The 22,909-nt window shown below is 40.0% G+C and overlaps 1 protein-coding gene across 2 annotated transcripts; it reads left to right on the top strand.

Moving 5' to 3' along the window:
- The first annotated feature begins 552 nt into the window (after positions 1-552).
- Positions 553-21,478, top strand: dhx15 (DEAH-box helicase 15). Of its 2 annotated transcripts, none has more exons than XM_012957451.3 (14): positions 553-643; positions 6,111-6,447; positions 7,480-7,673; positions 7,953-8,112; positions 9,577-9,795; positions 11,926-12,093; positions 12,935-13,021; positions 13,165-13,314; positions 13,925-14,033; positions 14,163-14,354; positions 16,304-16,426; positions 18,092-18,282; positions 19,637-19,806; positions 20,393-21,478. In XM_012957451.3, the coding sequence occupies exons 1-14, from the start codon at positions 624-626 to the stop codon at positions 20,508-20,510; spliced, it is 2,238 nt and encodes a 745-aa protein (XP_012812905.1). In that variant the 5' UTR covers positions 553-623; the 3' UTR covers positions 20,511-21,478.
- Positions 21,479-22,909: the final 1,431 nt, after the last annotated feature.

The following is a 22,909-nucleotide window of genomic DNA, read 5'->3' as shown; positions in this document are numbered from 1 at the left end:
GAATTTTCGGCAAGCGCTTTTCCGCTTGCCGAAAATTTCAGCCCTATGCCTCGTGTGGCATTAGCCTTAGACAAATGGGAAAACCCCTCATTTTGTAGGCAATTATTAATACTATATGGCACCTGTTGGCGCAAACTGAGTTGCGGGCCAATAGAGCTTGCACTAGTTTGGGTAAACAATACTCTAAAAATATATATATTTTTTTAAATGCCCCCCCCATCAGTGCAATATCAGAAGGAGCTCCCAATGTGGGCAGCCATGTTCCCTCACTCGCTCATTATGTGCATGTGTGATGTCACAGGAATATGCTTAATTGAATAACTGGACATGAAGTTTAATTAGCATTTGTATCTCATAAGGGCCATGTGCATCTGGACTCCCTCCTAGTGCAGCCGCCATAGCGCAGGCTGGGGGCAATTCTACATAAAAATAGTCATTTCCCAACCAGCATGCCCTGCAACTCTGACAGGAAAACTAACTGGCCCAACAGGAGGCCCCAGGGAGTGAGAATCCTGCTCAGGGGGCAGAACCCTGTGGGTTATTAGGGGTGGGAACTTGAAAACCTTAAATTCCAGTTTTTGAATCAGAATTTCGGCTGTACTTGTGCAGAGAGTGCGCTAGTGATGGGGCCCCCTCTCCAAAGGTAAAACAGTAAGTGGTTAATATGGCGGCAGTGTAGAAGCCATTTACACCTGTACCAGCCCCTTGCTACTCGGCGCTAGTTATGCGCTAGTTACTCTCACTTCCCACACAAGGTAGCGCAAGGCAGACGATGTAGGTGCCGAATTATGCTACTCTTGCGCAAGCGTCAGAACCAGCCAAGCGCAGAGCCAAACCTGCTTTTAATACATTATTTTGCTTATTGCTTAGAATACAGTTTTCTTCCACGAATGAAAAATGTTTTTTCTGTATGGCATCACGCTAAATGCTATCAGTAGCAATAGCCTCAGTGTCGCAAGGCGCAAAGTCCGCTCGCAAGTCACCATTACAGCTTTGCATGAGGCTACGCGTTGAACAGAAAGTAGTAATTCAGATCCCCTAGTAACTCTAAGCACCGCCCATGTGGCGCTGACGCCACCAACTAGAACCTTCCATAGCGTAAACGCAAAGGCACAGGCTCTATGTTGCTACAGACCAATGGAATTGTAGCTTTACTGATACGTCACGGGTTGGTGTTTCCCGGCATGCAGTAGTCCGTGCGCATGCGCGTTGCGTTCCCCGCTCCGGCGTTGTACTTTCCCCCTCCTTCCCACGTGACCCGGCCCTGGAGGCGGCAGATCTTGCGAGAGGGGCTTTAGCGGAACGGCTGCGGTTATGTCGAAGCGGCACCGGCTGGACCTAGGGGACGACTATGTGGCGAACAAGAAAAGAAGCAGCGACGGGTAGGTGCAGAGGTCAAGCAGAACAGCGACTTGCGGGGTCCTTTGTCTTCCCTGTGATGGTGTGGGCGGTGGGAAATGGAGGCCCCGGGGTGCCAGGCTGCTGGGTAGTGTGCGCGGTGTGCGGCTTACGGCCCTGTACCTGGCAGGCTTCCTCCCCAGCTGTAGGCCGGCTGTTCCGCCTGTTTGTGTATAACATAGGCCCTGCCGGGGAATTCTTACTCATAATGTGCTACCGCCACCAGCTAATGGGCCTTGTTGCACGCATGCGTGTAAGGGCTTGTCAGCCCAGTAATGCTTCGTCCGGAACCAACGGGAATGTCATTCCGAGTAAGTTTCTATTATATGTTGGATTAAAAGTTTTCATTGGTTTTAAATGTCCTTTATACTCTTTTATTTGCAATTGAACGTGTCTTTATATCCTATTTTCTGATGGTTCTGACTTTCGCAACAATGTAGCAGAAGCCAAATGAACAGAGGGCTGGAGGAGAGTCAGCTTCTATGAGCTATATACAAAGTCTGATCCAGCATGGGCAGACTGTATGTAACAGCAGTTACTTTGTAACTCCAACAATGTGTATTGGAAAGTTAGTTATTTTCCCCGATTATTCCCACATTTGTGTTATATCCTGGCAAAGAGATGCATTGTGGAAGAAGTTATCTAGGAAATATAAGGCCCCTCAGTTGTTACTTTACAGCATTGATCCCCAACCAGTGGCTCAGGGGTAACATGTTGCTCCCCAACCCCTTGGGTGTTGCTCTCAGTGCCCCCAAACCAGGGAGTTATTTTTGAATTCCTGACTTGGGGGCAAGTTTTGGTTGAATAAAAACAAGATTTCCTACCAAATAAAGCCCCTGTAAGCTGATTGTGTGCATAGAGGCTGCCTAATAGCCAATCTTAGCCCTTATTTGGCTCCTCCATGAACTTTTATGGTGTTTGTGTTTTTACATTTGACTGTGGCTCACAGGTAAGGTTATTAACAGCTTATTTACTGGTTGCTGAGGCTTGGGGCATATGATACACAGTGACAGTCGGGCTAAGAGAATGATAGTTATATGCTGGGTGTTAATGTGTATTTATGATTATCATGGAGGCAGCCGAGCTTTCCCACTCCTTGAAGGAAACATGAGCACATGGGTACTGTTTACTTTTTTTTTACCCTATTTCTTGCTCACATGGCTGTTTGACTCCCTTAGTGTGATCCCACCTACTTTGTCTGAGTGCACCTAGCATTATTGGGTTCAATAAAAACTGGTTGCACTGTAGATATGAGCAGCCACATCACTGCCCCTTCATGTAGTAACAACTCTGCAGGGACTGAGAAGCATCAGGTTGTCCTGAGCCACACTGCTTGGCTGGCAAAGTTGCATCAGGTTTCTATAATCTCTCACCCTGGGGGATCTCTTTGCCCAATGGGGATGTATCCCTGCCATTTGCACACATAGTAGGGGAAGAATTGAATGTAACTCATGATACTGCTTGGGAAGCATTTAAAGAAATTGGTCCTGCAGTTTTCCAGTGCTTTTTTTCACACTTAACCTTGTTTTGTGATAAGTGATTTGGATACTTAAAGAAGCAGTTTTAAGCAACTTTTCAATTCATATTTGGTTGTTTTTTTTTTTTTTTTTTTTTTGTATTTTATAGTTTGCCTTCTCCATTCCAGGGGGGAAGGTTACTGATCCCAGCATTCCAGGGGTTGTCACTGACCCCAGCAAGCAAAAAAAAAGTAAACTTGCTCTTTGATTATATGTTTTTATTATTTTTTTTTATTATTATTTCATCAGGCCTACTCCTATTTATCTTGCAGTCTCTCAACCAAGCTGTTGCCTAGTTGCTAGGGTAGACGGAACTTAGCTGCTAAAATTCCAGAATGCATATGCTGAATAAAAAGCTAAATTATTTAAAAAAAAAAAAAATTAAGACCGGTTGCAAATTAGCTTAGTATACCAATGTCTACATCATACTTAAATTTAATTCTAAGGTGATCTATGCCATTCTTATTTAAGTCTGTTAAACTACTGCCTGGTTGCTAGCAAACATGAGAACCTAGCAACCAGATAGCTGTTGAAACATCAAGTTTGGTGGCTTGCTGAACAAAAACCTACATAACCGAAAACCCATAAATATAAAATGAAGACCAATTGTAAACAGTGTCAGAAGATCACTGTCTGCAACATACTAAAAGTTAATTTATAGGTGAACAACCCCTTTAACATTTTAGCTGTTTGACTTTGCCTGTTAGGTTGCACTAATATGTGCACATTTTGTTTATAGCTTGTAAATGCTTTAGTTAAATGCATCATGTTTGCTGTTCCATTGCTTGTGAGGAATTGATCCTGACTGGGCAAAGTTGTACACAGAAGCCAATCATCTTGGTGACACTGCTCATGTTCAGTGTGCTTTGGCCTGTTGTTGAGAAGGTGGGCTTAGGGATCAGCAAAAAATCATTGATGGTCTCTCACTGTTCTTACTTTTGCAGATTTTTTTGACAGATTAAACCTCAGTAGAAACTGGTCTAATTATTTGGCCAGAAGATAAGAACATAAAGAAATTTGCTTAGAGCTGTTCCCGTGCCTCTCTGAATGTGGTTTTTATTTGTATAGATGCATGGATATTTGGCACATTACTGTACAGAATCGGCCCTGGTATGGCTGCCTTTAATCTGTACAGCTGACTATGTGTAATTTAAGGCTGTAAGGGTGCGTATTGGCTAAGCAGGTGGTGCGCATAATGAGTGAACCTGGCTGTCCACACTGGGAGCTCCCACTCTGTGTAGGCGACCTAGTGCCAGCGAGGGCTATTGTTTCCACCCAACCACAGTGTGGGCTTTATTAGCCCTCACCTCTGGTGGGAGAAGACATTTCATTGTCATAGGTGTCCATTAAGTGGCCACAGAACTTATTTTGCTCTTGGTTGGCATCGGCAGGTCTGCTACAGCATGGTCTTCAAGTTTATTTGTAGCACTGTAAATATAAAGCATTACGAGGAAGTGCTGACATATGCGTGGGCTTATCTGTTAGTATAGTGCTATAAGCAGGAGTTTTTTAAATTTGACTGTATTTAGGGCAGCTTTATTAAAGGTCTGCTTCTCGTTAGGGCCCTTTTACACAGGGTGGTTTATTGTACTACCGAAAATCCCGTTTGCGAAAATGCATAAGGAGGTATTTTGAAAGAGATTAATTTTCTATGTGTCCGGGACCTTAAATACTTTGTCTTTGGTTTCTGCTTAATAAAATACTCATTACAAATTGGTATTGTCTATTTTTTATGCACCTTTTAATAATTGCATTTCAGAACCAATTGCTGACTATATAAAACAGTCACTTGTTAGATATTATGCATTATCAAAAAGTTATATTGATAGATAAATAAAAATTACTTTTTGCCAGTGAGAGATGTTTAGTAGCCCACATGTACTGTCTGTAGACACAATATATGTGCTGCAGCTTAGTATGTCACTTGGCCAGCAGAATGTTAGTACAGGTGTGGGACCTATTATCCAGAATGCTCGGGACCTGGGGTTTTCTGGATAAGGGATCTTTCCGTAATTTGGATCTCCATAACTTAAGTCTGCTAAAAAAATCATTTAAATATTGAATAAACCCAGTAGGAAATCAATTTCAAAAATTAAAATTATTTGCTTATAATGGAGTCTATGGGAGATGGCCTTTCCGTAATTCTGAACTTTCTGGATAATGGGTTTCCAAATAACAGATCCTATACCTGTAGTGACAAATATGTCTGTGCTTACCAGGACAGCCCAGGTAAACGTAACCCCTCATACTTTGTGATAATGGTTGGGGAGGATTTTGTGAAGCAAAACCGGGTATGAAGAGTTTAATATTGCTTCTGAAGCTTTTAAGACATGCAGGATACTAGGCTGTTTGCAGAGGGCATAATGGTGATGTGGGTGGTTGACAACATTTTAAAATAATTTTAGTAAATTGAGTATAGAGCTTTTTGAGCTGTGAGAAATTCTAAACTGTACATTGTAGTCTTATGAGGTTAGATACATGCTCGGTAGTGTCGGTGTTCATTTGTACATGAGAATGGGCTTGTGTACCTGCAAACAGACAGCATTACATTAACTGTGCCAACAATACAGTGCAAGGTATATGAGCTGTGCGTGTAATAAACTTCAGAGCCGAGTCAATAAAAATTGCTGTTATTTAAATGATAAAAAGGAACCCTATGGCCATGGAATCCTTATAAAGGTCATCTGTCAAGATTCCTACTAGGCACCTGGACTGGTAGTGTACTAGTGTCATAGATACTCTTCTCTTAATGACTCGATCACCAATGTAATATTCTGGATGTACACTACTGAATGACATAGTACCCTGCAACTGTATTCTGCTCTATTATACCCAATCTTCCAGAGCCATATATTGGCCCGTAACTACAATGCTGCAGGTATGGTCTGCAAAGTTGAATAGCAGTCAGCGGCTCTATATTGTTGTAAAGTCTCAATGGCAAGGTGGCCAGTAACTATTTGTCCAGATAAAAAATCCATTGCAAAGTGCAGAGCACAGCTTTGGCAAATGCAGGCCAGTCCTGTCTTTACCAACTGCCATAAATTAGATGGAAAGGAAAGGGCCCCAGTTGAGAACAAATATCTGGTTGCTGGTCACTAGATGTGGGCAAACTTAAGACTTTTTATATATATATACATTTTTGATTATAGATAATCTTACCTGTGATAATAACACAAATTGTTTTTCAATCCCTAGAAAAGACAGAGATCGAGAGAGAGATGACCGATCTAAGGACCGGGACCGTGACAGAGATAGGGATCGGGAAAGGGACAGAGACAAGGATAAAGACTCACGTGGGTCATCCAATTCTACGTATATTACAGCTAGTGGAATGCCACCTCTAAAACCTGCAGCGGTTGCTCAAGGCATTAATCCCTTTACCAACTTACCCCACACTCCGCGCTACTATGACATCTTAAAAAAGAGGCTACTGTTGCCAGTATGGGAATACAAAGAACGGTTTACTGAAATTCTTATGAAGAACCAGAGCTTTGTATTGGTTGGTGAGACTGGATCTGGGAAAACTACTCAGGTATTTTATTTTGCCTGCATTTAGCTTTTCTGGCAAGGATTATTTTTGTGTTATACAAATATAACAATAAAGCAAACTGTATATTTATTTCAAAGAATAATTATCATAGAATGAAGGTGGTCCCTGCTGCATAGACCTTACAGTCGGTGGTTAATATAAGGGCACACATAGTATAGTAATCAGTACTGTTCTTCACATTGGGTAGGGCATTAACCCATTATTAGTCAGATTTTCATATATTTTGTTAGTGCTCTAAATGTAGTTTGCAGTAGTCTAGGTGGCATAGGATAAGGGGATTGTTTTAAGGAATAAGAGCAAGGTTTTAGTTTAGGCCAAAGACTTGAGTGCTTGTCAAATAGCAGAAGGTAGTGAAGAGGTTAACCCAAGAAGTTTTTTGCGTGGTCAGTCAACACTTGGTATAAAAGTAGGGTACAAATAATATAACTATTGATTTAACATCTACTGTATTAATATAGAAATAGCATATAACCATCATTCCTCTGCCCCCCAAGCATCAAAATCCTGACTGGCACAGGGATTGTTTTAGGGTTGGCAGAAAGAAAGAGCATTAGACCTGGATCCCATCATCAAAACATAGAGGAAAATGTTAATTGTTTTAGTTTTAGTGAATACTGTGATGCTCTCCTATATTATCCTATCAGGGTCGGATTGGGGGTCTCCGGAGCCCACCCCTCTGCATGCCTTGTTGCTTTTGCACCCGTTGTGGGGCAGGAGTGCCAGGGTGTGCGACTGAGTCAGTGGGGCCCTCAAGGTGCTCATGGTTCCCAGCTGGCCCACTCTGACACTGTATCCCAGCATCTCACCTATAGATGGGACCACAGCTTTCCTGCATTGCCAGACACCTCCCCAGGAAATCAATGCTCTTTGCTTGTTAAGTAATCTGTGTTCTGTATAAACAGGCACCACACACTTACATGTTGATGTTTGAGATGGTATAATCAAACTCTTGTAATGTACTTTCTCTTGTGAGTGCCTGGGACATATCCACTCTAACATTTATCATTTATTTAGATTCCACAGTGGTGTGTCGACTACATGAGGTCATTGCCTGGTCCCAAAAGAGGCGTTGCATGTACCCAGCCAAGAAGAGTGGCTGCCATGAGTGTGGCTCAAAGAGTTGCAGATGAAATGGATGTCATGTTGGGTCAGGAAGTTGGTTATTCCATTAGGTTTGAAGACTGCAGCAGTGCAAAAACAATCTTGAAGTAAGTTGTCTGAATTTTTAATTTTTTTTTAGTGAGCAGCTTTTTATTTCAAAGGCTGCAGGTTAGGAAAGAGGGGTTAGTTCATTTTAAACAAAATACCCTGTTTATAGGGGGTAAGTTAAGTAAAAAATGAACAGATTAAGTAATTGGAAAGAAATTGTTTTTGCGCAACCTGACAGGTCCAGGGCCCTCAAAGTTTTGTGTGCCATAGGCCTTATAGTTGAATTGTAGTGCTTTTTAAAAACTTTGTTTCTAATTTGTCTGTTTATTTCCCTTTAGGTACATGACAGACGGTATGTTACTCCGGGAAGCTATGAACGATCCATTGTTGGAACGCTATGGGGTAGTGATTCTTGACGAAGCTCATGAAAGGACCTTAGCAACAGATATTCTAATGGGTGTTTTAAAGGAAGTTGTAAGACAAAGGAATGACTTAAAGGTGAGTGTTCCTTCCTAATATGTTTTATGTAATTGTATTTAATTTAGTGTTTAGGGCGAGGTCACAGAAGTGGATAGCCGATTCTCTCCCTGCATTTTTTTTACAAGAAGTGGATTTGGTTGCCTACGCTTCTCTGTGTGCCACTGTTAAAAGCAAAAAAAACAAAAAAGAGGGGTGGATTGGAGATTGGCCTGAAAAACGTGAAAACTGACATTTCCCAAGTTGACCCCCATTCTGTGTGCCCACTTAGGCAGTTTCCATAATTTGTAATGCAGACACAGAGGAGCGTAGGCAATTGGATCCACTTATCTCAGCCTGGCCAGAAAACACAGGGCTAAGACAAGCGGATATAAATTTTGTGTAACCTCGCCCTTAATGTCTGGCATCTCCACCTGCAATTCTCTTTAGCTATATTCATCCAGATTGTGAGCATACAAAGTTGTGTAGGAAGCCAAACTGCAAGCATGATTGTAAACAATTACTACAGAGAAGTCCCTGTTTATGCATTAGATTAGGGCTAACTTGACAGACTAGTTTTTTAGTGAGATGAGGGCAGGGAATGAATGGATTCCTCTGTTATATTGCCGTGCTGTATGGGGAATTTCCAGAGAATATTCTGCTAATGCCACTACAAAATGTACTATCCCCCACAGAACACCTGTAAAGGGGTAAATAATGCAAGATAGTTCGCTTAAATTCTGTGTCATTGTTGCAGTTTATCCAGTTGACCAATGTGGCCAAAATCAGTAACCAAAAATGTGTTGTTTTCTTGTAATCAGGCTATCTAACAGATAGGTCTGATCTTTCTTTCAGGTGTTTCATGGCTTTTCAGGCCCCCTAGTTGTATTTCAGAATGAGGAAGTCTAATCTTCTCAGTGTAGCTGATCATTTATAGAGAGCTGGTTTATTCTTTTTCCCTGTTAATGTAATTACGTTTTTAAGACTTGGACTTGGTATAAGGATTTTATTTAGGTTTTTTTTTTTTTTAGATACCATGACAGCACCAGATATTAATCTGTCTCTTATTGGAAGTGATTTTACAAACAAACTATTATAGGGCAGTGTGCTCCAATGTCTCGTCTTGGGACATGCTAAATATGAACAAAGTATTCCTCTATTGGCTGTAATATTGCAAAAAATTGTAATTTTGTATGCTTAATGAAAACTAATCACATTCTTTCTTTTGTCTTTATTATCAATTTAAGCATGTGGCTTTAATATGTTTCACTTGATATTTTTGCCAGTAAATTTTACAGGGTCAATAAAGGTATCTCCGTGAAGTTTTAAGAAAATACCTCACTGATTTTATTTTCCCTAATATTATTCTTACAATTCTGTAAAGATTGCCTAGTTTTTTTTTTTTTTTTTTTTATAGGTTTGTCAATAGCCTTTAAAGTTTTGTTGAACATGTTGTTAACTTGCTGTTTGCGTCGGTTATATATTTTTTTCTTATTTCTCCCCCAGGTTATAGTTATGAGTGCCACTTTAGATGCTGGCAAATTCCAGGTATATTTTGATAGCTGCCCTCTTTTAACAATCCCTGGACGAACACACCCTGTAGAAATCTTCTATACTCCAGAGCCTGAGCGGGATTACCTAGAGGCAGCCATTCGAACAGTGATTCAGATTCACATGTGTGAAGAGGAGGAAGGAGATCTCCTGCTTTTTCTTACTGGACAAGAGGTTTGTAAGGAGGCAAATTATTTTGCTTTTATATTATCAATTAAAGGGGTGTCTCTATGCAAGCGACGTTATATAATCTAAGGCTTGTATAGGGTTTCCCTTTTATAGTAGTCATAGATGTTTTCTGCCGTCTGAGAAACACAATCTGTCCCCTTTAAAAGTGTATCTAGCAGCAATGAAACATTACCAGAGTTAGTCTGTACATAGTTACATAGGGTTGAAAAAAGACCAGTGTCCATCAAGTTCAACCCATCCGAGTAAACCCAGCACATCTAACCCACACCTACCAATCTATACACTCGCATACATAAACTATAAATACAACCACTAGTACTAACTGTAGATATTAGTATCACAATAGCCTTGGATATTCTGATTGTTCAAGAACTCATCCAGGCCCCTCTTAAAGGCATTAACAGAATCTGCCATTACCACATCTCTAGGAAGGGCATTCCACAACCTCACTGCCCTCACCGTGAAAAACCACCTACGCTGCTTCAAATGGAAGCTCCGTTCCTCTAATCTAAAGGGGGGGCCTCTGGTGCGTTGATTGCTTTTATGGGAAAAAAGAACATCCCCCATTTGCCTATAATCCCCTCTAATGTACTTGTACAGAGTAATCATGTCCCCTCGCAAGCGCACTCTTTTCCAGAGAAACCAACCTCAACCTCGCCAGTCTCACCTCCTAGTTTAAATCTTCCATCCCCTTAACCAGTTTAGTTGCACGTCTCTGCACTCTCTCCAGCTCATTAATATCCCTCTTAAGGACTGGAGCCCAAAACTGCACTGCATACTCAAGGTGAGGCCTTACCAGGGACCTATAAACGGGCAAAATTATGTTCTCATCCCTTGAGTCAATGCCCTTTTTTATACAAGACAGCACTTTATTTGCTTTAGTAGCCACAGAATGACACTGCCTGGAATTGGACAACTTGTTATCTACAAAAACCCCTAGATCCTTCTCCACACACTACCATTCAGTAGATAGTTCGCGTTTATATTATTTCTACCAAAATGCATAACTTTGCACTTATCAACATTGAACCTCATTTTCCAGATCCAGCATCGAGGTTCTTACTCATCTCCTCATAAAAGGCGACTAAATTAGTCTGGCAAGATCTGTTACGCATAAAACCATGCTGGCACAAACTAATAGTATTGTGAACTGCAATGTATTCAAGTACCCTATCCCTTATTACCCCTTCCAAAAGTTTTCCTACTACTGATGTCAGACTAACAGGCCTATAGTTTTCAGGCTGAGAACGGGATCCCTTTTTAAATAACGGCACCATATTAGCAATCCGCCAGTCTCTCGGCACCATGCCAGACCTCAACGAATCCTGAAAAATTAAGTGAAGAGGTTTGGCAATCACAGCGCTCAGCTCATTTAAAACCCTGGGATGAATCCCATCCGGTCCTGGACCTTTGTTTACCTTTACATGTTCAAGTCTCTTTTGAATTTCCTTCCGAGTGACCCATGCGTCAGTAGCCAAATTACTAGAACTGGGCATATTACAAGGGAAGCCTTCATTATCTGGCTCCTCAGATGTATAGACAGATGAAAAATAAGAGTTCAAAATTTCTGCTTTTTCCCCGTTCTCATCTGTAGGCCATTTGGTAAAGAGCAGTCTGTTAGGACAAGTTACACCGGGGGCATTATGGAGTTATTTTTATATATCAAAGATCATAGTTTTACACGCAGGATCAGTGTCAATAAGGAAAGGAACATCGCAATGCATTGTGGGTTATTTAGTTTCTGCATGCTGTCTGTAAGCTGCAGAGAAGTTGTTACAATTTGTAACATCAATGTTTAGTCCCTCTGCCCCTGCCAGTACATTAAATGATGCAGAAAGAAAAGAACTGCTTTGCAGCTGGATTTCGGCATATCAAATGGTATTTATTCATATTTTTTTGAAGCAAGAGATTACACTGATAGGAATATTAGGGGTTTCTATTTTGTGTGGGGCTCTTTAATAAATTTCGGTTCAGAAGCCGAAGTTCCCCTTTACAGCAAAAATATATACAGGCTCATTACATTTTATTCTGAAAACCGCCTGAAATTGTCAGCAGCTGCCTTTCATTCACTTGAATGTAAAATAAATGTAGAATGTCCTTGATATTTTTTCTTAGGAAATTGACGAGGCCTGCAAGAGAATCAAACGGGAAATCGATGACTTGGGCCCTGATGTAGGAGACATCAAAATCATTCCTTTATATTCAACCCTCCCACCTCAGCAACAGCAAAGAATATTTGAGCCTCCTCCACCCAAGAAACCTAGTGGAGCAATAGGAAGGAAAGTGAGTAAAATCATCTTGAGATTTGCATTTCTTCTCTTAGGGATAGCAATTCAGTTTTTGTTCAGAATTGACAGTTCTCCTTTAATCTCTAACATGATGAAGGAAATTTTCTGCAGAACTTTTTTCCTTAAAAAACCTAGACCTACTGACTGCTGATTCCTAATGAACAGCTGCCCATAAAATTGGAGTTTGTTCTAATCTGTGTGATTCAGGTGCACTTGCAGAAGATAGAAGCATGTAAATATCATTGTTATGGCAGTAAATTAATTTAAGCCTAATCACAAATGCAGGTAGACCATTCTAAAATTGCACACTAGCTATTGATAAAGCCGTCACGCTGCAGACAACATAGTCCGTGCTTTAGGCTGTATATTTTAATTCTATAAGACGTGAAACGTGCTGTTTACATTTGAGTTATTGAGCTTTTGCCCATATTCCATAGATTTCTCAAAAGATAAAATGTGAATTTTTTAAATGCAATTAATTGCATTAACCACTTTCATCTGGGGAAAACATTCTGGTTCAGTATGTTGTCCATCTGTGCCTTGGTGTAGAATCTCTCATTCACTCATCCATACTTAACAATGTATTTGGGCAATGGGGTAAACTGCGGCATACAAGGAGTAAACCCTTGCTTAAAAAAAAAAAAAAAATCTTTCCTTTTCTACATATTTTTGCTCACTGCAGTTACACTACCTGTAATGACGATAAAGAGGTTGGAATTGGCTAAAGGCAATAGAGATTAGCATAAACACTTTGATTTTAAACTCCAGGCTGCCTTGCAATACAGCGGTACTATTAAATGAGCATTTCCTGTTTAACATTTTTTTTTTCTCCCCAGGTTGTAGTTTCCACTAACATCGCTGAAACATCTCTGACTATAGATGGTGTTGTGTTTGTGATCGATCCTGGCTTTGCCAAGCAAAAGGTATGGTTTTATTGGGTACTGGCCAAGTTCTTAATGGAATATTGGTTATGTTTTATGGATAAATGTAAGAATTAGAACACTATAGTAAAAAATATAAATTGTGTCCTGATGTAATACTGGGAATGTTTCATTTCCTCTAATAGGTGTATAACCCTCGAATTCGAGTGGAATCTCTCCTGGTGACTGCCATCAGCAAAGCTTCAGCGCAGCAAAGAGCTGGTCGTGCAGGTCGTACCCGGCCTGGCAAGTGCTTCCGGCTTTATACAGAAAAGGCTTACAAAACAGAAATGCAGGTGCGTTGCTTTATTTAGGGCTTTTAAATAGGATTTTTTTTTTTTTTTTTTATAGAATAAACCACGAGATCCGAAAGATGTTTTGAAGTAAAGTGTATGGGATTATATAAGTGTTATGTACATTACACTTTGAATACAAAACAGATAAGCTGTGTAAAGTACAGGGGTTATAGTACTTAATCAGGGGTCAAATGTCATTTATGGGTTTCCACATTTTTTTACCAATGAAATAGGATATTTATTGTCAAATAGATTTATTTTAAGGTGTTTACAGATACAGGCTTTACATGTATAAAAATACGACTGCACTAAATAACTGGGCTGAAAATTCTGTTGGCTACAGACTCCCTTAACTCATTTGGCAGGACAGTGGCCAACTGGAATAGGCAGGCTAATTTAAACCAAGAGTTTGTCCCATAGGTCTGGCAGTCCAATTGGTGCTACTGAATCTCTTGGTAGTTTTCACATGACCACAGTCAGATGGTTGATTGACTTTTTCTATCAGGCATTACACAACTTCAGTGCTTCCCAAGCTGATGCAGTTGTTTGTTTTTAGTTTTATTGCTTTAAATGTAAGAGTTTTGCTTATTTCTATGAATTTCTCTTGCAGGACAATACTTACCCTGAAATATTGAGGTCCAATTTGGGTTCCGTAGTATTGCAGTTAAAGAAACTTGGCATTGATGACTTGGTTCATTTTGATTTCATGGACCCTCCAGGTAGGTAAAGAGAGCGTATTGCTGTACAGGTTCTGCAATAGTATAATTTACCTTCCATTGTTGGTAATTGTAGAGCCTCGCACAACAGGCAGATTTTTAATTGCTTATAAATGTTTTTAATTGTTTCAGCGCCTGAAACTTTAATGCGTGCCCTGGAGCTTTTGAACTACCTGGCTGCCTTAAATGACGACGGAGACCTGACAGAATTGGGATCTATGATGGCAGAGTTCCCACTGGACCCACAGCTGGCCAAGATGGTTATTGCCAGTTGTGACTACAACTGCTCTAATGAGATCTTATCCATAACAGCCATGTTGTCAGGTAATAGTAGGGCACATAATGTTCAAGCATCTCCTCCTAAAGGAAGTGCATATTTCCTTTAGACATGAACGCACCTGAAAGTTCAAATAGGTAGATGGGTAAGGAAGGAGTTGTCTAAAGCAAGGAATAGGATTGAAGGCTGCACCCCTGGGAGCAAGTAGGTCAGCTGGCCAGTGTTTATACCTCCTTGAGGTAATAAGTATACTGCAAATTTAAAAAGGTCTGTGCTTTCGAAAATTACATTAGACCTTGCAGTTCTTTCTTCTGTCTGTTTTTTTCATCTTATGGAAAATAATATAGCTGAATAAAGCTGGCTGTAAATGGGCAAATATAAGCTGGCAATTTGTCCTTTTTGGACCCAGTTGGCAGCATATGCGTCCATTGGACACACTTGTGATTGCAGCATAATTAAAAAATTACCATGGAAAAACACTGTTCATGTTTCGGTTTAGTGTTATGAGAGGAAATTCGTGTGATTTTTTTATTTATTTTTTTGGCAAGTTAAATGTAGATTTTTTTTTTTTTTTAACCCAGACCTTGTTTCAATTATGCTATGCTATCTGGTTACTTAATTCTTTTGATTAAGAATGAGTAGCAAAATGTATTTTTTTTCCCCACAAATTCAGATTTTTCAGACTCAGAGCAGATGGGCAGGGCAGAATTTCTGTTTGTTTTAAGCGTGCTTCTGTGGAGGTGGTAGTAGCATAGTGTATCTGTTTATTGTTTTATCTTTTCATGCTCATTTTAAACCTACTTTAGTACATTTCTAAAGGAATAGCACAGGTTGTTTAACTGACTACATTGTTAGAGGCACCGATTGTCCAAGAACTCACTAACTGCCCCCAAAGGCTTATTGTGCTGCTTACTATGCCTTTGCCATAAGGATACCTCTGTGGATCTGTACCCACAGAAGCAAACACTGATGCTGAATGCAGAGAAATTAAATAAGACCAGTGGAGCACCACACAATGCCAGTGCTGTGTGTATACTTAGAATGATGACGCATGGTGTACTGAGCACCTTGAGGGCTGTGTTTTTAAGTAGCCCAAAACCATGTAGTCAGCTTAGCTCTTACATTCATTGGAATATTTTTCTATAGTTGCCTTAAAACACTAGTCCTTGAAACTGATTTCTGAAATTTTGGGGGGTAGTTTCAGATGTTTTGGCCACCTAAACATAGCACTCAAATGCCTTGTGTGCCATTATTCTGAGACTTGTATGTTTCACCCCCCCCCCCTCAGGCTTTACTTGCCCTTTATAGGCAACCGTATAGTGAGAGTGCTTTATTTTATTTCTTGTTTTTCTGGGCGGGACTAAAGGTGGTTATGTGAAAGCAGCCTATTGCTTAGCCTTGCCTACTCATTATTGCACTCAAATACTGCTGAGCAGTGTGGCGCCTTAGCTTCAGTGTTTGCCACCAGGATTTTATGTATGTCTCTCAAATTCACTACTACTGCCACCACCACAGTAATTCAACATTTGCCAAGGTTTTTGCTTTGTTCCAACACAACTAGTAAAGCCTTTGTGGCAATATCACTTTTGAAATGGAAACTCATTGATCATGCCCAGCTGCATGTTTTATACTTTGGCTGTCCTGTAAAATTATTTACACCGATCCTGTTGTCATAGATGTTCTATAGAACAGCCATGATTCATAACTGATAGGGCTCTAAGCCAGAGAGCTCCCAGCCTTGGCTGTCTTATGTTTATAACGTGGCTAAATTCAGCAAATATAATCAGGTGCTTTTTAGTTTTGAACCCCTCTTGTCTTCCAGATGTGGTTAGGTGTACCAAAGAGAGGTAGTAAACAGTCCATGATGCAGTTGGAAGCCCATCCTGCCCTGCCCTATGCTCTGTGAACTGACCTAGCTAGGCCTTGTTCCTCTATCAGTGAATGCGTGACTCATCGATATGGGCATTTGTGTTGGGCCCATACCAACCTTGTTTAGTCCCACAGTGTTTCATTCGACCCACGGAAGTCAAGAAAGCTGCCGATGAGGCTAAGATGAGGTTTGCCCACATCGACGGTGATCATTTGACGCTGCTGAATGTATACCATGCTTTCAAGCAGAGTGAGTGCATTTTTATCCTACATTGTATAGAAGAACTGTAGCCTAACCTCTGTAGCTAAAATGTTTCTGTGAGTAACTTGTGTCTTCAGTAATCTCCTTGCAGTGGGGTATTAATAGGGGGTGGGATAGGGAAGTACATAGGCTCCCTGTTGGATTGCCACTTTTAATGTGGGGATCTAAAAATGAGTTGATGTAAGCTTAGGGTGTGTCTGATCACTTTGTAAATTACATTTATTTTCTATTTTCATTTAGTGATTTCTAACTTATGAGCACTTTTAGTGTGTTAGAGAACAGGGGCCTTCAACTTTTTTTTTTTTTTTTTTCATTTGAGCCACATTTAAATATATAAAAAAAAAAAAAAAGTTAAGCGATGACACAAACATGAAAAAAGTTTCTAGTGGGTGTCCAGTAAGGGCTGAGCCAGTGATGGGTTTTTGGTAGCCTTATGAGGACTGGCAGACTACAGGAGGCTCTGATCAGCAGTACAAAAGAATTTATGCCTCTAAAACTTGCCACCAAGTCAGAAATTCAAAAATGAGCACCTGGGCGCGACATACAAAGGGTTGGATCACTGTTCCTATTGCAATTGGTCTCATTCATTTTTTGTATAGTTTATATAGTTGGAATTTCCATTCTACATCTTTCCAGCTTTCAAATGGGGGTCACACAATTGGTCTGTGAGGCTAAATCTTTTTTTATTACGATTTATGATAATGTTTATAGAAAATTGGTCTGAGACTGCATTTTTTTTATTAGTTTTTTTTTTTTTTTTTGTTAAATCTCTTTATGCAGTTTTCAACAATAAGATAATTCTTTATCTTTTGATTCAATCACTCGACTAATCCTCTCCCCATATGTCATTCAAACCAATGCTTGGTTGCTAAGGTACACAAGACCTGAGCAACCAGATAGCTGCTGGAATTTCAAAGTGAGAGCTTTTGAACCAAATGATAACTATACAAAATGAAAACCAATTTTCTCCTAATATCAATGTCTGTCATGCTAAAAATTAATTTAAAGGTGAACAAGTTCAGCCCTACAGCCAGGTATTAACAGTCAAAAAATACAAATCTCAGAAACTGGATGTAATAGAAGTGAATGTAAATAGCAAAAGTTCTCAGAGAAGCACTGAGTGAGTTTATATCAGTTATTTTTGTTTAGATGCCCTTTAATAATTCTGCTTCATATTTACCATGTGTATGTTTACAGTATCTATGTACTCTGCTCTGCAACATGTTCTTTAAGGGCCAGTAAATACAAGATAAAGACAGATGGTTAAGGTTGATATCTTGATATCTCCTTTTAAACATAATAGCTAGAAGGAATAAGAGGAAAGCAAATGAATGAATGAACTAAAAGCAGAACTGATTTGGGGGTGCAGATTAGTCTCACATCTGCATCCATGCACTTGGTACAGAAAGGTTTAATGACCTTGGTAGCTTTATCCATGGGCCCTGTAACGTTTCAGCAGGAGTTGGGGATGATTTATATTGTTTATCATTGGCTAACGTGGTATGCAGAAGTGCAACCATCTGCAGTGAGATGAAACATTGTCATTAGATAAAAACGGTTTGAAATAAGTTCTTCCCTGTATTAAGTCGGCCCAGAAGAACACTGTTCTGCATTTATACGAAATCAAGGTCCTTTTTTCTTTTCTTCCTCCAGATCACGAGTCGTCTCAGTGGTGTTATGACAACTTCATTAACTACAGATCCCTGATGTCTGCAGACAATGTACGGCAGCAGCTGTCACGAATCATGGACAGATTTAACTTGCCGCGAAGAAGCACAGACTTTACAAGCCGAGATTATTACATTAATATTAGGAAAGCTTTGGTTACTGGTTATTTTATGCAGGTACGTTAAAGCCCGAGTCAGTCACTCAGCCCATCGAGGCATAGCGCTACAACTTCTAGTATCCCCACAGTGGGGGTAGAATGCTGGGGGTTTGCAGTTGAACAACATCTAGAAGGTCACAGTTTGTCTAGTCCTGGATTTGGAGGATGTTAATTAGTATGGCGAGAGGGTGAATTATTAGAAGATGCTTAATCTGCATCATACTGTCTTTTAGGAATTCATTTGTTAGTGCAGGAGACTGTTAGAATGTAGGCAATTAACTTGAAAAATGAATCTTGTCTCCTCAACTGATGGGGAAGCTCCTCGCCTGCATGTTTACTCATGTTTGTGTTTGCTATTGAGCTTCTTGTATAATCTGATTAAATTTCCTAGCATCTGGCACATTGTCAAGCATGTCACCTCCGATACAGCAGATTCGCTTGATATGAAAACCTGCTGTTTTTCCTATGCGCCTCTTGGGGAGCCTGGGTAATAGGAGCTAGGGGTTAATTATAAGATGCCTTTAGCTATTTGTGATTAGTCTGTTGTTGTTCTGTCCTGTATGCAGTTGTCCAGACTTATTTGAAGCGTGAAGCAATTATACATTGAGAAGCATTACCGGTTCTTGTATTCACTTGCCAGTACTGGCACTGAAATGTATTTAGTGCCCAGAGATCAGTTCTTTGAGCCTTAACCAGGTTTTCATGTAGCACTGGCTGTTGTCACCTACAAGGTTCCTGCCATCTCTTTGAGCTTACTTATGTTTCATTTTTACTCTGGGTATTTAGCTTAGCTAGCTTCTGTGCCTTTCTGTGTCATTTTGGGAAATTTTTGTGCCCCTGGTAACTAATTTAATGTTTAATGCTCTTCATAGTACTTCTGTGTCTGTTTAAAAATGTAATTTAATATTATATCTCCTGTCCCTTTTCTACCTGTGGCCTGTAGCTTTTTATTCACATGCATTCAGGATCCTTCTCAGTTTACACTGCTTTACTTTATATTAATATTATACATTGTTTTCAGCTTAAATGCTTTCCTGTGTCACCCAGTAGGAAACCCACATATCTTGTCTGGTTAATCCAGTGTGTTTGCTGAAACAGCTAAAAACATTTTACTAAACGGTGGCTGTGGAGGTAATTGTGCTTTCTAGAATCAAGAGTGTTCTGTGGCTAAGACATAGAGCTCTTGTCTAAAAGAATGCAATAGACTCCTATAGTTTCTTTAGATCTACATCAAGTGAGGGTTTTGGAATGTAAAATAAAGGTTGTGCTTGGCAATGCACCTTGTTAGTGCTCAAAGTATTAGACCGTGTACAAAATGTCTTCTTTAAACTAAGCATGCATTACTTGGGTTTTTGTATTTCTAATTTCTCAAGGTGGCACACTTGGAGCGAACTGGTCACTATCTAACAGTGAAAGACAACCAAGTGGTACAGTTGCACCCGTCAACCGTTCTTGACCACAAACCCGAGTGGGTCCTGTACAACGAGTTTGTCCTCACAACCAAGAACTACATCCGCACATGCACAGATATAAAGCCTGAATGGTAAGTTGGAGAATGGGCTAATTAGCTTAGGGGCACACAGCATGTGTAGTAGTAGTAGAAGTGGTAGGTGTTCGTACTTAGTAGCAGCTACTTGTCACTACTAAACTACTATGCCATCCCACTGGCGATTTACACTTGTGCCGGTGGGATGGCATGTCAGGGAGATTAGTCGCCCACGGTAGTGAAGATTTATCACGGGTGACTAATCTCCCTGTATGCCACTGCCCTTAGGGTGAAGACACAGCTACTAGTAGCAGCTACTTGTCATGGCCACAGAAACAGACAATGCTGATTATTTACTCTTAACTGTGTATAAGAGGCAATTCTCAGTATTGTCTATGGCAGAGTATTTTCTGGCATTTAGTAGCCGTGGACAAGTAGCTGCTACTAATAGCTCCGTGTGCCTTCACCCTTAGAGGCACATTTATCTCTTTATTTATCTTGAGCAAACTGCCGATCAGTAAGCTAATCTGACTGTTATGAACTTGCATATACCTTATACAAAAAGCCTGATTCTGTGAAATTTCTGGCTTTATAAATCTGCGTAATGTTTTCCTTACTTAGAAAATCAATGTTTCTTTTTCAGGTTGGTGAAAATTGCAGCTCAATATTACGACATGAGCAACTTTCCTCAGTGTGAAGCAAAGAGGCAACTGGAGCGCATTGTGGCCAAACTTCAGACTAAGGAATATTCACAGTACTGAGTTCTGGGGTTAGGGGTGGGGGGGGGTTGTTTTTTTCTTTTGCAAGTTTTAGCTTGTCTGAAGAGCAGTTTGAGCGAATGAAAGAAGCGATACATTTGTATACTATGTATTGGTCCAGTGGCGACCTTTATATAAGCTTTTTAATTTCTTTCATTACAGTAAATATGACATTCTTATTTCATCAATTGAACCTTTATGGCTCCCCTTTGTGTTAACACTGTTGCTTGTGCTGGAACAGTCAATCAATGTGTTGCAATTTATTGGAAGTAGTTCTATAAATAACATTGTTATAGGCATTTCTTAGGAAATGTTTGAAAGTACTTCTAAAAAAAATATAAATATATATGTATATGAGGGTAACCTGCAGCTCTTCAGATAATGACCTGGAATTCTTAGGGGCATATTTAAAAAGAGGTGTTAAATAATTTACACCTAAAAAGTGGTGGTAAATAAAATGTAGGCTGCATTAATGCCATATACTGTGAGCACAGGAATCCATTACTAGTGCCATTACAAAGCGCCCAAAATTCCCACCATTACTCGACACGGTTCCATACGTGGCACTACTCAGTGAAATTAAAGTGGTGTAAAAAGTGTCAGTAGCTTTTCTTTTTAAGCTAACACTTATTTTTATACCACGTTTGCCTGTACATATGCATAAAATCATTACACAGCTTCGTAAATCCCTGTCCTTTTCACATGGCGATCTATGGTGTTTAAAACAGCGCTGTTGTTGGCGGTTTAACACCTATTTAAAAATGCCCCTTAGTATCGCCCTCCCCGGTTCATTATCTCCATGGCCGCAGGTTGCACATCCCTGTATATGATCACACAATTTTACGCATGATTGGTGTAACTGTTGACATTCCTTTTAGAAGTTGTGAAATGTTACAACTGGTGCATCTGTAAACCCAAACATCAGCCTCAGTACTGGGGCCCTGGCTTCAATAAAGTCTATTTATACAAAACTTTTCATTTTTCTTTATTAATACAGTTTATTGTAGCCACAAAGTGGAGTTTCTACTAGAAGAATGTTATTAAACTACACATTTTCTAATTGTGCTCATGATACCTGCAATAGAATTTTAATTTCTAAATGAGAAAGAAAGAGAAAAACTAAGCTTTATCAGAAAGGTCTATGTAAATACAGCCATAAGCACTCACAGAAATGCTGCACTGAGTTCTCTGTCAAAAGATTTCTTGTCTGTAATTCCTGTGCCAGAGACACACAGCACTCTGCTCTCTCCCCTCTCCTGTTCCCCCCTCCCTCAAGAATGCTAAAAACTCCCCCCCCCCCCCCCCCCCCCATAGGAATGTGGATCTGAGCCAATCAGCAGGAAGCTGACTCATATTCTAACTAACTGAGCATGTACACTTGGTCTCGGTCTCGGTGCAGGAGTGAGGCCTTATGGGAACTTGCTTTACAAAGCTCAGCGTTTTTTCTTTGTTTGGCTTCTGCTCTTCTGAACAGGTTAAATATGGGGGGACTTAAGGGTACTATTGAGACGACAGAAGGTATGCCTGCAGCTTGAGATTAACTCTTTATTAGCCTTTCCTTCTTCTTTAAGGGGGAATTCCTACTTACGAACCCAAATTTGTTAAAGAGCCCCACACAACACAAAAAACCCAAATATACCTGTCACTGTAAGTATGATTAAGTACCATTTTTATATGGTAAAATCCAGCTGCAACGGTTCATCTTTCTGCACCATTTGGCAGGGGAGGAGGGACTAAAACATAAATAAACTACATAACCCACAATGCATTACACTGTTATGTTCCTTTCCTTATTGACGTGTGTGTGTGTGTGTGTGTGTGTGTGTGTGTGCAGGGAATTGTGGGATTGGGAGGATGCAGGCTGAGGACAGTCAACTACTGTTACATTTTGAGTCTCAAAGTAGTCAGCCAGATCCACAGGGGGCGGGGCTTAGGGAACTGTTCCAAATCATATTATTAAATTAAATATCATGAAAAGGCTGCATATTATTTAACTGATTTATATTGCAAAGTTGCTTGAAATTATGTTTACTTTTCAAAAGCTTATGATGTTTGGGTGGAGTTCCCCTTTAACATTTATATTAACCAATTGCAGTAGGAGAAATAAGTACAGGATTTGCATGGCTTTTCTGTTTGAGATCTCTAACTCATGACCAGGAACTTTGTTAGACTCTTACTGCTCGGTAAGTCTCAGCAAGCATTGCACCATGTATTCATAAGTTGGCCACCTGAGGGAACTCTTTATGAATCAGGCTGATGTAAGCCGCCATGATGATTCATTGGTATTCTAAAAACAAAATGTAGAAAAGTTGTTTTTTTTTTTTATGCAGAAAAACCCATGTCAGCATTGTACTGATTGTAGTGAATAAGCCCTGCTTATAAATTTAATATACTCTCCCTTT

Source organism: Xenopus tropicalis, chromosome 1 (genome assembly GCF_000004195.4).
Source record: "Xenopus tropicalis strain Nigerian chromosome 1, UCB_Xtro_10.0, whole genome shotgun sequence".
Lineage (NCBI taxonomy): Eukaryota > Metazoa > Chordata > Amphibia > Anura > Pipidae > Xenopus > Xenopus tropicalis.
Note: the sequence above shows the minus strand (reverse complement) of the source record. Positions and strands in the feature narration are given on the sequence as shown.

Excerpts from the sequence above, each read along its gene's own strand:
- dhx15 (XM_012957451.3), top strand. The coding sequence starts at position 624 with ATGGGGCCCCCTCTCCAAAG. Across the intron at positions 13,315-13,924 it reads CTTACAAAACAGAAATGCAG|GACAATACTTACCCTGAAAT; the intron begins GTGCGTTGCTTT and ends TTTCTCTTGCAG. Across the intron at positions 14,034-14,162 it reads TGATTTCATGGACCCTCCAG|CGCCTGAAACTTTAATGCGT; the intron begins GTAGGTAAAGAG and ends TAATTGTTTCAG.